The 17,525-nt window shown below is 43.7% G+C and overlaps 1 protein-coding gene across 1 annotated transcript in view; it reads right to left on the bottom strand.

The window, feature by feature from the left end:
- SFMBT2 (Scm like with four mbt domains 2) overlaps nt 1–17,525 on the bottom strand; it is a 61,219-nt gene that overhangs the window by 3,580 nt on the left and 40,114 nt on the right. The window contains exons 13-20 of the mRNA XM_007432623.4: nt 14,048–14,090; nt 13,358–13,425; nt 11,563–11,702; nt 8,976–9,085; nt 5,020–5,195; nt 3,294–3,472; nt 2,102–2,341; nt 214–342 (exon numbers count right to left, since the gene is read on the bottom strand). Coding sequence (XP_007432685.2) covers nt 214–342; nt 2,102–2,341; nt 3,294–3,472; nt 5,020–5,195; nt 8,976–9,085; nt 11,563–11,702; nt 13,358–13,425; nt 14,048–14,090 — 1,085 coding nt within the window. The remainder of the gene's footprint in view (nt 1–213; nt 343–2,101; nt 2,342–3,293; nt 3,473–5,019; nt 5,196–8,975; nt 9,086–11,562; nt 11,703–13,357; nt 13,426–14,047; nt 14,091–17,525) is intronic.

Below are 17,525 nucleotides of genomic sequence, written 5' to 3'. Positions count from 1 at the left end.
GTGGAGAAGGGACCTCATCACGCGAATGTGATCTGACACAAGAGACAAGATCTAGTATGTCTGAAGGGCTGATTCGGGAGATTGAACGCTTGCAAGCAGATGGCTTGGCTAAGGTTGGGTTTCAGCTATAATATTAACGACAAGCTCAGAAGGGCCTGGAATGCAGTTCGGATCCTGAATCAGGAGGTGCTACAGGGAGAGAAAAGAAAGAACCTGTTCCTGAAATATTTTGGCCAGGGGAGCGCAGTCGGTCAGCCGGATGAATTGCACCACATCGGTCACTGTCCATTCCAACGGGTTGCTGTCTAGGATGAGTTTCTCTTCCACAGCCTGCTTGATCTGCTACAAAACACAATTGGAATCACAAAATTAGGAGGACTCATTTTGAGTGATCAAGTCTAGCTCCTCTCCTAATCTAGAGCAGTGTTTCTCAACCTTGGCAACTTGAAGATGGGTGGACTTCAACTCCCAGAATTCCCCAGCCAGCGACTTCAACTCCCAGAATTCCCCAGCCAGCCATGCTGGCTGGGGAATTCTGGGAGTTGAAGTCCACCCATCTTCAAGTTGCCAAGGTTGAGAAACACTGCTCTAGAATGTCCTCTGATATATTTTATAATATATCTTAATCTCATATTGGAAATAGTAGGATATTTTAGACTCTTCCCCTGTTTGCATTTATCGTACTCTGTTCTTCTCTTTCTTTTATAAGTTTTGTACCTGATTTTGCTTTTTTTTTTTTTTTTTTTAAGTTCAATACCCCCCTCCCCCCACACACACTCCCTATAGAATGTCCTGTACTAACAACACTGCTGGGTCAGCTTCAACCCATCCTGGTGTGGCCCATTTTTAAAAAATTTTGGTCAGATTATGGGACAATTTAAGTGTGTTATCTCTTACAGATCTTTAAGTACCGTTTTATCCCCTAACATTTGTGAAGGCCCTTCCCTAAATAGGCCCCAGCCTGCTCCCTTCTGGAATCTGGCCTTGGATGGGCCACATAAAGATGAACATGGCCTTCAAGCCAAACCAAGTTGGGCTCCCCCAAAAGGATCCTGAGAAAGCAAAATGAGCAAGGCTTACAAGAGAACAAACTAATGATTGTCACACCACACTGCTTCAAATTAGGTTGAGAGCACTCCCAGGAACCTCACCAGCTTGGGGCCTTCACTCTGTTTTGGTGGCTGGCCCCAGTGATGGGACAGGCCATGATTTGAGAATGCTGATGTTTCTGCGTCCACACACACGTTCAGTTCTCTTGGGACTAGCCCCACGGCTGATAGGTACCCCAGCTTCAGTGTCTCTCCAAGAAGCATTGTCAATTTGCAATTATTTGCTGTTATAGGACAATGAATAAATAAATGGGGAAGAATTGAATGAACTGTATTTAGTTTCCACTGGTCAGAGCCTACCTTGGCTGCTGGGTCCAGCTGAACAAGATTTCAGGCAATGGGGCAGAGGTGAAAACAGGCATTAAGGATAACCAGGAACCAGAAATGACGTTTTATGAGAGGTTGAGGGAATTGGGTACAGCTGAAAAAAGTCAGCTGAGGAGCAATGGGTACTACTCATTGGCTGGATTCACTGTGACTATGATGAAACCTGGTTTTATCAGGTTTCAGTATGTAGTGTGAACGCACCACTAAGTATCTGAAGACCATGACCTGCTCTCTATCAGCCTAGAACATAGGTCATGGAATAATGGCCTTAACTTACCTGTTTCTGTTTAAGCTGGTCATTGACAAAAATACTGACAGACTTTACATTACAGGAAGGCAGAACCCAGCTGGAATTTAGGAAAAACTTCTCATGGTAAGAACAGTTTGACAGCGGAAGAAAGGACCGAGAGAGGCAGAGCGCTTCCTTTCACTGGGTGTGTTCAGCATCTGTCTCAGATACTTTAATTTGGATTCCTGCAGTGAGCCCTAGAGACCTCCAAGTCATGTAATTTTAATGACGTTCAAATAAAATCTAACCAAATTTCCTTTTGTTCTCATCCTGTTCACTTGGCCTTGTTTGAGGAAAGAAGCACAAATGATCCCCTTGGACTCATCCAAATTTTTGAGGCCATCAGGAGCAAGGTATGGCCACCACAGTGACTTACTTGCTTGCTTCTCTCACTTTTGGCCCTCAGGAGAGAGAGTGCCTTCTGGGCTCGCCTTTCCCTCTCGGGCTGAGCAACACAGACTGAACTTCTGCTGCTGCGTAACTTCATAGTAGTCATTGGGATGGCCAGAGGAATCTCCCCTGATGAGACATCCGTCAGGTCATCTTGCAATTCTGGGCTGGCCTCCTCACTCCACGACTCCTCGTACGCGGTGTCCGGTTCTTCCTCGTCACTCTCCTGCCATGAAATGTATTTAATCGATGGACTGTACTGGTAGACTCCCAGATCAACAAAAGGATTTCCAGCAGGAAGCAACATTTAGAGAAATCAGCATATTATCACAATTCAAGCTTCCATACAATGTGTTAATTAATAATAAATAGCTGTCGAGAAGAAGAATAAATGGGAAACTGATGGATTCCTCAACTAGCTGAGAAAAACCCAGACAGCATCACCAAATGTTCCCTGGTAGAGCACTGTCTTGAACTAATTTCCAGTAAATCAATCAATCATCTTTATTTGGTCAATGACCAGCAAAATTAAATCAGACAGAACACAGCTAGACTCTGAAGAGAGGTTATTCCTTAAATCAGGAGCCAAGGGAGAAAAACAGAGCCTTCGCTTCCAATGATGCTTCTCCAACTTGCCAACTTCAAGACGTATGGACTTCAAGTCTCAGAATTCAACTCCTCTCTCATCACCGACAAGAAGCACCCTCAGGAGTGATCAGAACTGCTGTAGAACAGTGCCTGCATCCCTAATCTGTATACCCAGTCCAAAAGGATAGTGTGTTAATGATATTGAAGGCTACTGAGAATTTCTGAAGGACTATGAGAAATGCACTCCTCCATGTAGATCCCAATCAAGGTATTCCATTAGCATGACCCACACCATTTCTGTCCTTTGCCCAAGCCCATCCCAACTGAAATGGTTCCAGCTGATTCCCTTCCTCTAGGGCAGTGTTTCTCAACCTCAACTACTTTAAGATGTGTGGACTTCAACTCCCAGTATTCCCCAGCCAGCCATGCTGGCTGGGGAATTCTGGGAGTTGAAGTCCACCCATCTCAAAGTTGCCAAGTTTGAAAAACACTGCTCCAGAGAACCTTGTGGCCAATTCCTACTACATTAATCTTTCCAACTTATTCTGTTGCACATGCAGATAATTTTCACAAGAGAAGCCAGGCCTCACCTCTGCCGATCCTGCTTGATTCAGATCTGTTGCCGACGGACACCTTTTCTTTGGTGTTAAAACGGGTTTCCGCATCTTCCTGCAATCAGATGGCGTGTTGTGTCTGCTCTCCAGGTTGTAAGTGCTTTTTTCACTGGGGGGAGGTTTAATGACTTTCCTCCTTTTTCCATAATAGTATGCTGGGGAGGAAAAGCGTGGTTAAAAATCAAAGCATCTAATTCTGGGGAGCTAACGCAGAACAGGTTGGCTGCATGGAATGAAACAACCACATTCTTGTATCCGTCCCCAAAAGGCTGATCAGTGCTAAACAGCTCTTTAATACTGATCACTTCATCTGTGGACAAAACCTTGCAGTCAAATTTACTATTAGAATGGTCTGTGGGATGACCTTGGGAGACAGGAGGAAGAGCCGCAGCCTAGACGACCATCATGCAAAAGGTATCTCAGCTCACAGAAGGGAAGTGTCTCAGAAGGGACCCTCCCTAGTTTTCTGGAAAGTAAAAGTAAAGTAGGGGAGAAGGGCTTTCAGAATTGCAAGACTGATGTCAGCCCTTTGAGATAGTCCAGACAAGAGGCCCAAACTGTGAGTACTAACACTACTTTTATTCTAAGGTTGCAGTAACAGAATCTTGCAAGTCTGAAATCATTTGAAATGCAAAGACTTGCACAGCGAGATGCTATGAGAAATACGACTGTGTTGGCAGATATTATTTGGTGAAGTAATTACACAAAACAAAATGTAAGCTGGGTAATTCATAGTTCATAAATGAAAGCCAGTTTAGTATAGTGCCATGGCACCCTGGGGTGCTGTAGTGAACTCACAGGGTTGCCGTGGGATAACGCAACCATACTTGAGATCGGTCGGATACCATGTGAACTACAAAGCCTAGGAGCACTGTGAAAAAAATTACCGAGACATTAAAAGTGCTGCGAACCGAGAAAGTTTGGGGGCCTCTGGTTGAGTGGTTAAGACCCCAGGCTAGAAACCGGGAGACCATGAATTCTAGTCCTGCCTTAGGCACGAAGCCAGCCGGGTGTCCTTGGGCCAGTCCCTCTCACACAACCCTTGTAAGAAGAAGGCAAGGCCAGACAACTTCTGAAAGTCTCGCTCAGAAAACTTCAGGGACCAGAAGTCACCAGAAGTCAAGATGGACACGCATATACACAAATCATATACACCTGTAGGAGATGTCCTATGAAATATTTACAACCGAGGACCATATTTCATTATATGAAGGATCTATCATGTTTTGTTTTGTTTTTTATCTAGGGTCAACTCTACATTATATGTGTAGGGATTTTTCATTAGCTCTATTGATCTGTTATGAATTGCTTCAGAAAAGAGTAGACATACTGTCTCTCTAAGGCTATCAGCTTGCATTATGTACTTTATGTTACACGTTTATCTGGGGCAGAGTTTTGAGTAAAGGATGTTGCCTGGGTTCTTCTCTTACACTCTCAGACTTTATCTGGTTGATGCTCTCATTTATCATTCGGTTATGATTCTTTCCTCAGCCGGAACCCAAGACTTTCTGATGCCTTCACCAGACCTGCTCTTCAGAGTCAACCATAGGCTTCCATCAGCAAACGCTAACACCAAGATTTATTGATCTGCAGGTTTACAGACCACCCCAATCGTAATACTCTGGGTGGTGCACGAAAAAACAAAACCAACCCAAATGAAAACCAAACAAAGCTTCGCCCCGCTGTTGCCACGCACACTTACCGTATTTCGTTTTGGTGTGACTGGAACAGTTTTCAGGGCAGTGTTCAGTGACCGGAACAGGGCTGAATAAATTGGGGCAACATTCCAACTTCGCGCACACCCTCCGGCAGAAATCGGGGACTTGGTCAGATGTACGGACTATCTTGACCGTTGCCCTGTAAGTTTTCCCTCGGTATCTGTGATGGTGGGTTGCAACATGGCAAACGTTACACCGTAAATCAAGATTGGGGGGGGGGGGCAAGGATTGATTGATTTATTTATATTTTACATTTGTCCCCACCCATCTCACTGCAGAGTGACTCTTATTTCGGTTAGGGTTAGGGTTATCATTTGCTTGGCCACCATGTAAAGCCATACAGAAAGTGGTCAGCCTGCAGGTGAATTCAATTCCACTGGATGATCCCAAACTGAGATATTCTTCATATCCAAATTCAAATCTGTATCTCACTCTGACTACAGACTGGGAATCCTAACCATCTAGACCAGTGTTTCTCAAGCTTGGCAACTTTAAGATGTATGGACTTCAACTCCCAGAATTCCCCAGCCAGCCTTGCTGGCTGGGGAATTCTAGGAGTTGAAGTCCATACATCTTAAAGTTGCCAAGCTTGAGAAACACTGGTTTAGAAGAACTGCTTCTGTTCAACTGTTTGATATTGAGAGACCGTGAGTGATTTGTTTCCAATCACAGAGAAAGGAACGGGGGAACCCCAGTTGAATTTTTGCACAACTCTGAGCTAGCAGATAAAGTTGAGTGTTGCAGAAGCATCTGTGAGATGTTTCCCATTGCGCAATTCACATGGGATGTGTATTACCTTCAGGATAAGCCCCCAGTTTGCTTCCCACCCCGGGCTTCCTGAATTCTTCACTGCAGCCCCTGAAGTCTTCCATACATGTCTGCCAAATTGTGATTTTTAATACAATTGTTAGACAGCAGCGGCGTGCAGAATGCTTTGACTGAAGCATTTCGTTTCGGATTGCCCTTTTGAGGGCAGCTGTTTTCCATTTGAAGTGGGCTCTTCTGATATTTTTGGAAATGTTTTGTTTGAAACGCTCTGTTTCAAGCAAAGATCCAGTCCGGCCCCTTTCGGAATGAGAAAAAGCTGTCGCGCTCCCCCCGAAACCCTCTTCAAGCTCAGAATAAGGGGTTTCAACTTCAAAACAGTTTGAACACCCCCATTTACATTTTCAAACGATCAATTATCGCGTACATATAATGGAATGTAAGAATTATTAAATGCACGCTGAAGAATAACTGTCTTTAACTTGGCCGTCGTATTCTGGCCGTGAAAGCCTTCAACAATACCTTGTCTTTAACTTATTTTAAGTGAAATTTCCTCGCTAGGTGGCAGCACTGAGCCAACCTTGGCTGATCTGGAAAAAGTAAGCCAACTTGCATCTGATTACCCAATGCTTGGATGGAAGACCACCAAGAGAGCCACAGCTGTAGGCTAGAGTGGGAAGAGATGATAGATAGATAGATAGATAGATAGATAGATAGATAGATAGATAGATAGATAGATAGATAGATAGATAGATAGATAGATAGAATTTTCCCCCTGCTGTTGCTCACTTCTTTCCTCTGGCTCCACTTCTGCGTTGGAGGGCAGATTGAAGAAATGTGTATTCCTCCACTTGTTGTGCCTTGTTGTGGTGTTGGGGGATGGGGGAGATTATTCTGTACTGTGTTCTGTTGTATTGAGTGTAGGGGTTGTTTTCTTTCCAGAAATAAACTGAAAATACACTGAAAACATCATGGGAGAATGTCCACAAGGACACCTGTCTTTATCCAGGAGTGTCTGCAGGGTAGGGTGAAAAAGTCAAGATGGTGGCCATGATGGTGTCGCTGAAGCTTCGCCCATCATGGGCACCATCTTGACTTTTTTGACCACACCCTGCAGACACTCCTGGCTCAGATATTTCCTCACCAGATAGAGAAACATCTTTTCCATCATTAGCTACCTGGTATTTTTCACCGCAGATGCCAAAGATTGGACTGGGGACCTTCAGAATGTAAGAGACCTTCATTTTCTGGAAAATTTGTTTCCTGAGTTCATTAAGGAACCCTTGGCAACCTCCAAAAATCAAGTGGGAGAGCTTGCTTTTTTAAATAAGGCATCTTTTGCAGGCATAGGCGCGAGCCCGTCAGAGGTTTTCAACGTGCCAGCCTGAGCGTATGGCCGTCAAACGGGTATCTGACTTGCAATAACATCCTTTCCAGTATTCCTTAATTGCGTAATTGTTCCAATAACATTTTCATTTTACCAGCCATATTTAGGTAATAAAAAACCCATTCAAAGCTATTAGCTGGAAGGGTCTAAGACATGATAGTTCTCTGGACTTCGCATCAGCTGGAACAGTAGAAATTCCCTGAGTAAAATCCATTTTGCTTTTCTAATTAAAGGTAGTACAACTGAAGTTGTAGAAGCAAGGATCAAAAATCTCCAGAAGGCTGCCATACAGAAGAACCTTGGGAAGAATGCACGGAAACCCTTGTCCTGAGCACAGAAGATATAATTGGACCTGTTTTCTCCTTCTCTGCCCATCTGGCCCTTTTTGGAAAACACTGTGGAAAGTCACCGAGAGAGGAAGGGAGTCGATGAGCATTCCCATTTCAAGAAAGCAAGTTCCTAGACCACAAGGTTGCCAGAGAAAACAGGGGAACCACCTGATTAGAAGAAATGACAAAGAATGGCACAGAGTCTTCCACGGTCAGGAATACTAAGCAAAACACTTCATCATGTGTCCATGAACCACTGCGTTATGTTGAGTTAGTTTACAGATTAGGGATCATTAAAGACCGAAGAGATGCTAAATCTATACATTCTATAAGAAACTGATGACCCTAGATGTTGCTTTAGGATTGCTTAATAATCCTTTACTTGCCTCACCCAACACTGGAATTCCTAGCTGTATGTAAGCCTAGGATAAAAATAGGGGAAAGGAGGCTGACGGAGATTTCCAAGAGGAAAATTTAAGGAGATGGGACAATTAAGACCAGTCTTTCTCAACCTCAGCAACTTTAAGATGGGTGGACTTCAACTCCCAGAATTCCCCAGCCAGCAAGGGTTTCTTGCTCAAGGAAATCTCCCCTTGTTTGGGGAGATCAGAAGCTCCCAGCAAAGCAGACAAATGTCCAAGATCCATGTCCAAGAGCCTTAACTGATCTTGCAAAGCCAGACAGGATCAAGCTTTGAATGAGAGGCTACCAGCAAATCTAAGGTCTTTAAGCTAGACCTGGAATTCTTTGAACATTCAACACTTCCTTATTGCTGCCAGGAAAGCTACATGGATGGGGTCACGAGTCAAGTTCAGCTCCAAGAAGAAAAGGATAAGCAAGCAGAATAAATCTCTCCCAGGGTAAGATAGAGCTACGATGCACCGGCATTTTAACCATCTATTTGCTTGCAGAGTGACACGAAGGGCAAAGCAAATTAAAACGGAAATCAGGCGCTACGTTTATACGGTATGCCTGGACTCAGTGTGAGACTGCTAAAATCAAGGTTGATTGTTGTCAGTTCAGAGTACTGCAACAGCCTTCGCATGCGGTTTCATCTTCCTGGGGGCACTGCCCATTACGCAAATGCAAAAATCGCATTTCTTTTGGGGTGAAGTGTGTTGGGTGGGCCCTGCTCTTCAACTATTTGACAGCTCCCTAAAACCAACACGGCGCTTTGGGATGGAGTTACAAGAGTTCCAGCAAGTGAACTATTTCCACACAGGACCGATATGTCCCCAAGTACATTGGGGGAGACTTCTGAAACTTTCTGTAATTTGGCGAGGAGACAAGCCTCTTCGCTGATAACGGGCCTGCTTGCAGTGGGTTGAGGACCGAACAGTCTCTCGAATCTTTCTCAGTCGGAGAAGCAACGTTTACCTGCTAAAAGCCTTCCCTTCCTTGCCCACCATTGCGGATGTATTCTTAAACAGTTTTTCTTCCTTTTAAAACCGGCCCTTACTTTGCTTTGAGATTCTCTTCCTGAAAGTTCCATCGGGGGTCATCGACAAGCTGCAACTCTCGCAAAATGCTTCCGGGTTTGTAGGCAGAGTTGACCACCATGCGAAGGACCTGAGCAGAGCAAAGACATTGTGCTTGAACAGGCCAGTGTGTGATGCCGTGGCTTACTTCAGGGGCAGAGCACACATGCCCTTCCATCACCAGCCTCTCCTGGTAAAAGGATCAGATAGACTTCTCCTTGCAGGGGAGGAGCAACTTCTGGGTAGGGATTCTGTCAGGCTCTAGAGCAGTGTTTCTCAACCTTGGCTGCTTCCAGATGTGTGGATTCCAACTCCCAGAATTCCCCAGCCAGCATTCTGTCAGGCTCTAGAGCAGTGTTTCTCAACCTTGGCTGCTTCCAGATGTGTGGACTCTAACTCCCAGAATTCCCCAGCCAGCATTCTGTCAGGCTCTAGAGCAGTGTTTCTCAACCTTGGCTGCTTCCAGATGTGTGGATTCCAACTCCCAGAATTCCCCAGCCAGCATTCTGTCAGGCTCTAGAGCAGTGTTTCTCAACCTTGGCTGCTTCCAGATGTGTGGACTCCAACTCCCAGAATTCCCCAGCCAGCATGGCTGGCTGGGGAATTCTGGGAGTTGGAGTCCACACATCTGAAAGCTACCCAGGTTGAGAAACATTGCTCTAGAAGGATTTCTTATAATGTAGTACCATTATGGTAAGGGGCGGGCTGAAAAAAAATCCAATTTTTCATTTGATTGGGGATTTGTTTTACTTTTAAAGGGTGGGAATCAGTACTCTGTCTCCAAGCCCTGGAGCGCGTGTTCTGTTCCTCAAAGCTGGAAAATGAAGTGCAGAGAGCGCCACTGAAAATCAGCCACTTCCGCTACCCATTTTAGGGTGGTGTGATTGCAAGAAGCTTTGAGGCAGCAAATGGGGTCACTGCTTGTGACCATGTCATGTGCTTTCGATTGCAATAAGAATGCATAAAGATACCTTTCAAACAAAACTGGACATGTTAAGCGCACACATGAACATTATTTCTGCAAAAGTTTTTTTTTTTTTATAGTTGAATACATAACGTGTCTTGAACTCATAATTGGTAAGGTAAGAAATTCTACCAAAAGAACTTGATCACTCTTACCACCTCCTCTCATTATGATCATTACAAAAAATTATTTGCTTCCTGATTTACCTGACTCAGTAGGATGAGTAGCGGATTGCAAATCGCATGCCAGCAGCATGATGTGGGTGCAAAAAAAAAAAGACATGCAATTTTAAGCTACATCTATATAAATTGATATAAGTATACTTTCCAAAGCACAGGGTGTATTTATTCTAGTGTATTTTGTTTGGGTCAGACTTCATCTCAAGAACAGTGCGCTGATCTCAACATCACACTTTAAGAACGATAAACGGGAGCAGGTTCAAAGAAGGGCAATGAAAATAATCGGGAGAACAACACTAGGGGATAAATCCAATGGAGCTGAACCTCATGTACTATGTGAGTCGCTGAGAGTCATTTTGATTGTGGCAGGGTAGAAATGTGAAGGGAGGGAGGGAAGGAAAGAAAGAGGAGAAGGAGGGGAAGGGGAAGGGGGAGGGGGAGGGAGGAAAGGAGGGAGGGAGGAAGGCAGGCAGGCAGGCAGGCTGGCCCACAAGGAGAAAATGGGATTTGGGGAAAATACGCAATGACTGAGCTTAGCCCAGGAAAGCAGGAAAGTGTGAGAAAGAAACTCAAGATTGCCCTGCCTTGACTCTCTCTGGTAGGGGAAACACTGTCAGGCTTTCAAGGTTGATCCCAATAGAAGAGAATCTCCATAGCTCAGGGGTGACCTGTGGAGTCCTTGGTGCTCTCTGAGCTGGGTTGCTGGCTTGCAGACCTTTCATGACCCAACTAGGTAACATCATCTGTGTGAGTGAGTGTGGGGTTTGCTCCCTGTTTACAGTATACACAACAGCTTGCCCTGCCAGTGTGGGTGTGGCTGGGGAATTCTGGGAGTTAAAGTCCACACATCTTTAAGTCACCAAGTTTGAAAAACACTATGCTAGGCTTTGTCTGTCCCTATAACATCCCGTAAATAAATTCCCTTTCTGTTAGTTATCAAACCAGTTTCACAAATCCTCACTCAAGTCACATTCCCACTCTTAGGAACATTCATGTGCACACACAGAATGCTTCAACAAATAGATACTAACGTATATTGGACCGATAGAGAAGAGGTTGGGTGCACTTAGTCTTGAGAGAAGGCAGCTGAGGAGGAATAGGGCAGCAGACTTCAAATACTGAAATGTTAGACCCAAGAAGGTCCCGATTGGCTTATGATGGTTCTAGAGAGCAGGGTGTGGAATTATGGTTTTCAGTTATAGCTGAATGCTTGGAAAACATTATGACTTCATTCAATAATGGGATCTAGGACCCCAAATGATGGTGAGCTCCCCTTCAGTGCAGATGTTCAAGAGGAGACTAGATAGCCATCTGTTAGAGATGATTTCATTTGGATTCCATCCTCAGCAGAAGGTTGGGCTGGACAGCCTTTGCTACGATCCTCCCGTTCCTAGCAGGGCACCGGACACATCTCACAGTCCTTACCTCTTTAAGGACCAGGACACACTTGCCTGGCCCAACAGACTGCGGCAGTTCTGCCAATCTGCCTTTGTTAAGATGAGGGCCCGAGAAACAGCGATGGTTGATGAAGAGCGCAGGGCAGTTGTATCTCCCGTTGATGGTTCCTGCAGAGAAGAAGCAGACAGCCCCATCTTCTTCCAGCATCCCGTCTGAGCCACCTCGTCTCTTACCCTCCTCCTTCCTACCATCTTGGCACATCAACAACATCTGTGGGAGTTCTACTCCTCACGCTTCCAATCAACATGGCAGCGGGGTGGGCGGGCACGCATGTGCATGATGGGAATTGTAATCCAGCACTGAGTTGGACAATGTTGCCTTGGGGGTGCCAGTTCAAGAATACTTATTTATTATGAATGCTTTAATGCAGTGTTTTTCAAACTTGGCCCCTTTAAGATGTGTGGACTTCAACTCCCAGGGAATTCTGGGTGGGGAATTCTGGGAGTTGAAGTCCACACATCTTAAAGGGGCCAAGTTTGAAAAACAGTGCATGAATGCCACTTCCATCAATTTGGTGCCACACAGCTCACATCCAATTGAGTGAAGCTGCATAAAAACAATCATAATAAATAAATAAATTAGGCACCTCACAATGAGCAACGTATAGAAACACTGTAGTTCATTAATCCTAAAAAACAATCACATATATCAAGCAATCCTAATATCATCGTAAAAGACAAAAACTCATTATTCCCCCGGTTATCTCTGCCTCCTCCTGCCTCAGCTCCCACTGAAAAAGCAATGTTTTAAAAAGTTTTCTGAATATTAAAAGTGAGGGTGGGAAGGCATTCCACTTAATGTCTGTGTTCACACAGCACAGGATGTGACCTGGGTGGCATTCAAGGGTTATGTAAACCTGCAAACCCAGCTGTGGGATTGGAGACAGGCAGTTTTAATCCAAAATAACCCAGGTTAGTTTTAGATTAAACAATGTTCCCCAAGCAGCTGTGTTTCTTGGAGAATGCTATTAGGTCTTCCAGGAAAAAGAGTTGGGACTATAGAGTAGTAGGATAAGACAGTTGCTTATTAAAGAACTCACTGCCCAAATCCTGGCAGCCATTCAACACACTTCCCTAGCATTGATTGGCAGCAGGGGATATAATGCTTCTGTTAATACAGTCTACAATCGCATTAGTCATTTTTGCAGTCACCTTACACTGCTGGCTTATACTCTTCAAAGAGCACTTCTTCCTGCAGAATTACTGTGGTTGGGAAGAGCTATTTCATTTCTACTACTTTCCTCAATAATGCCTTGTTTTCTTTGCAAGGAACATAAGAAAAAAAAAACTTCCTTTGAGATCAATTTGGGAAAATTGTTCAGACCGTTAGAGTTGGGAGACTTTCAATACACTTAGTGCAACTTATCTTCTGCCTTCTGGGGCCACATCAAGAACTGTGGCTTTTTCAGGCATGGAGGCAGGCTAAAAGGATACGCTGATTTGCAACAGTCCATTGTTGATAGGTTTTCTTTGGCAATATCCGACACTTCTTGATGTGGGGGTGAAGGAAACCATAACAAGGAAGACTTTCAAAGCTATATAATCAAAGTTTTTGGAATTGTTCTATTACATAATTTTCCAGGCCCTTTCCCTTTTCTTTTATTGCTATTATTATTTCTGAAGTTATACTATTTCATGAGTCCTCTTTTAGGCTTTCCTTCTGTTGATCAATTGGGGTTCGCTGATTTGTCTTTTTTGTACTTTAAGGCAATTTTGTTTCAGATTTGAATTGGAAAAAGCGTCACCTTTTCCAAAAAACTCACCTGTTGTGTCCATCTGGGGAATGCCATGAGGGTCCTGAATTTTCTCAACAGGCACTCCAGCTGGTAACCTAATAGAGGACAAAAAATGCCATTCAAACTACAGGGAGTCCTCATTTAGCAACTGCATCATTTAGCAACTGTTTGCAGTTACGAAGGTGATGAAAAGTTCACTTTATGGCCAGTCCTCACATTTATGACCTTTGCAGGTCTGTAAAACCAAGGCAAGCTGAAGGAAGATCATTAGCCCAGTTGTAGTTTCGCTTAGTGACTGCTTTGCTTAGCAATCGAATGGCTGGTGCCAATTGTAGTTGCTAAATGAGGACTACCTCTACTTGAACGGGGGGACATAGGGAGGGGGTCATAAAAGTCAAGATGGCAGCCATAAACATGCAATTGAAGGTTTCTCAGGTTGCTGAGAAACACTGGATGGATAGATGGATAAGCACATATATTTTATGTGCTTATATAAAATATAAAATATTATATATAAAATATATATTTTATATATATTTTATATATATTTTATGGGGGGAGAAATTTAATAAATAAATAAAATAAATAAATAAATAAATTTTTAAGGTGCTACCAGCATACCACTTACAATTTGGTCAAGCACTTTCTATCCCAGAGCAACACTTTTATTTATGTGATAAAACTGTATTGTAATTGACATTTTAAGTGCCTACTTACTGCTTTTCCGGTTGGACTACTGCAATCTTTCTCTTCCTTTGCACTGGAAAATGAGCACAAGAACAAGGGTCATTCTGGCAATGCATGTTTGCAAATATACAGGGCAGCGATTCGCTGTGGGAAAATTAAAGATTTTAGGAGCTCAAATTACTTTCCAGGATCAAACCGAAAGTTGGGTTTATTTTCTTCCACCTGGCACAGCAGACGAAGGAGAAGCCATTGTTCCTCCTGCAATACGATCTTGCTCTAGCAGTTTTGTTTCCTAAGTTTTTCCAACCTGATATTCTCCAGATAAACTGGATTTTTAGAAAGGGCCAGGATGGGAAAACTGTCATAGAAATTGCCTTTGTAAAAACCATTTATGTGAATATAACTAGTCTTCCTACACCAGGAAGCACTGAAATCATACCCTTGTCATCTTATATTGAGACTACAGGTTGTCCTCATTTAGTGCCTGCAATTGGGACTGGCGACTTGGTTGTTCAGCAAAGCGGTCGCTAAGTGAAACCACAACTGTGCTTACAATCTCCTTTCAGCTTTCCTTAATTTTACAGACCTGCTAAGGTTATAAATGGGAGGACTGGTCATAAAGTTACTTTTTTATCATTGCCATAACTGCAAACAGTCGCTAAATGAGGCAGTCGCTAAACGAGGACTTCCTATACTGCAATTTGCTATCCATGGGGCTGCCCTCGGAGATGACTCAAAAGCAGCCGTTGGCACGGAACCCAGCTACCTGCTTATGAATTGATGTGAACAGGTTTAGTAGAATAAAACATACTTTGTTGGAGCTATGCTGATTGCCAGCAGGGTTGTTCACCCAATTTAAAGTGCGGGTGATCACCAATAAGCCCTTTTTGGCTTAGGCCAGTGTTTCTCAAACTTGGCAACTTTGATGTGTGGACTTCAACTCCCAGAATTCCCCAGCCAGCCTTGCTGGCTGGGGAATTCTGGGAGTTGAAGTCCACACGTCTTAAAGTTGCATAGTTTGAAAGACACTGGCTTAGGCTATTGTCAACTTTGGGACCAACCCTAGAGGGACCCCACTTGCCCAACGCTGTCTAACCAGGATGGATGACTATGGATCTACCAGAAAATCAAGGGGCAAGTAGGGTGGTGATTATAGCCACGCAACAGATCCAAATCAGCAGATTGGCTATCAAAATTCAGAAGTGCACAATCTGTGCCCTGACTCAAGAGTCCCACTGAATGTGGTAAGACACAATGAAAGAGCGAGCCAGGCCAGACCCCATGGTTTTATAAGCGTAAAGGGACTTAGAACTGACTTTGGAGAAGGTATGAGAATAGTGAAGTTTTCAAGACTGATGTCGGATCTTCAAGATAGGTCAGGTCAAGAAACCGACATTGCAGAGATTCCAGAAATGCTATTGTTGTAGGGCAGGGTAACAGCATCAAAGTCACTGGGAGGTGGGTGGCATATACATTTAATAAATAATCATAATAATTAATAATTTATGAAGATGATGATGATTTATTATCATCTTGAAAGCCTGCTTAAGTTTCTCTCCTTCCCATCTTAAACTAAACAAAATCGTGGTGGGGTTGTTACTTTCTCACGCTTCCTTTTATCTTTGGACTATGTCACCACTTGTCCAGGTCCCTCCTAACAGCTCACTCCTACCTTCCCCCAGGTCGAAATTCCTTTACAATCAGGTATTAAATGCTTTAAACTTCTGCCAGGATTAAGGACCCTGCTCCACGACTTAAACATAAAATAAAAAAGTAAAACATTGACCGAGCCACCCTTGTCAACCCAAGGTCACATTTTTGGCTTCTCCTCCTTTTGGACCATCAAAGATTGGACGGTTTGCCCCTGTTCTCTACAGTCTTAGAAAAATGTCCTTCAGAAGTCAATGGATTCATTTCTGAGCAGAAATGCACCGAATCACCCCACTAATAAGGTGGGCTGTTTGATCATTACAGCAATCAGGATATTCAATACCATAAATTGCTATTACACTTCGGTTGTCTGTGCTGAGGCATAAGCTTCAAACAATTATGTTACTACTTCATTAAAGCATTATGCTTAAGGGCCCCACGGCGCACTTCAGCTGTTTGCTCATTGTGCGTTTATGGGATCTGTACTTAATAAAAATGCTAAAACAATAGCAATATTCTTCCATTTCAGAAGAACATACTCTGTGATTAAATTTTGCAAGCTTGATTGCCTTCAGCATTTCTTTTCCATGTACCGCATTTGTAGGAACCAAGGCCGGGGCGATTTTTAACTTTGCCACGCTCTCCAAATTAGGCACGGTTCCTTGTTGATTTAAAAATCAAATTTGCTTTTCAAACAAAAGGACAGCAAAAATGCACAGCGCAGTTTCCCAGTCCAACCCGTGAATGTTAATGCACAAAGACAGATGGTACTTTTCATGGCTGGCGCAAAACTCCCCACCTTTTCATTCTCCAGGAAAGAAAATACGTTGCCCTTCTTAAAAGGGTAGGTTTGTAGGCTTAATTCACTGCATTAAGCTATTCTTTGGTTTGGGTTTGTGAACCATTCACCATAATTTGCCCAATGGGCTCATTCATACTTCAATATCCAACTGCATTTTGCTTCTCCAAACACTCTCCTTTTCGGCTTTTGTTTCCATCTGAAAAAATCATGCCGACATTTTGCTCTGTTCTGCAGACGTTTCCCCCTGTTCTAGCTCCTCACTTTGGGGCATCAACTGTGGCCCTCCAGATGTTGCTGAACTACAATTCCCAGAAGACCCAGCCAGTATGGTTAATAGTGAAGGACGTTGGGAGATGCAGTTCACCAACATCTGAAGGGCCAACCGTTAGGTACCTCTAGGCTTTATCATTAGCATTTTAATAAAGGTAATAGCAGCATTTTAGCATGGCAGCTTAACCTCCTTTTGAAGATCAGGAAACCATGTTTTTTCTTTGAGCCCACGCCATTTCCTTTGATGTGCGAAAACTAGCCCTTTCAGGAGCAACCAAACAATAGGGCTGTATTCTGAAGTCCTTGATTAAAGTTGCAAGTGTTAAAGACACGAACCCAGGTGGGAAAGGAGATGCAAGGTATTTTAGGGGCATCTGCCTTTTCTCACGTCTGACAAAACAAAGCCTTTCTTGCACATCCATGTCTTTTATTTCATTTGTTGTTTTCTGACACATCACATATATCGAATGTATGTATCATTTGTTTCTGTGCCCTATATAAAGACTTGACCACCCCCTTAATAAAAGGCCTTTTGCTTTGCCTTGTGGTTCGTATTGGGAGGTGAGGGGGCAGAAAAGCCACTTTGCAAAAGTATTGGGTGTTTCTCTCTCAAATCCAGGGACTAGGTTCTTTCCAGCTCCACACCAACTTGGGTGCCTGAGTTTTATGGGCAACATACCTTCTAAATCAGAGTTTCCCAACTTCTATGGGTTTCAACTCCCAGAATTCTCACCAAATGCCATGCTGGCTAGGGAATTCTGGGAGTTGTAGTCCACACAACTGGAG

Source organism: Python bivittatus, unplaced genomic scaffold (assembly GCF_059951505.1).
Source record: "Python bivittatus isolate LINGU-HERP-01145 unplaced genomic scaffold, Pbiv_v1 ctg000330_np1212, whole genome shotgun sequence".
Taxonomy (NCBI): Eukaryota; Metazoa; Chordata; class Lepidosauria; order Squamata; family Pythonidae; genus Python; species Python bivittatus.
Note: the sequence above shows the minus strand (reverse complement) of the source record. Positions and strands in the feature narration are given on the sequence as shown.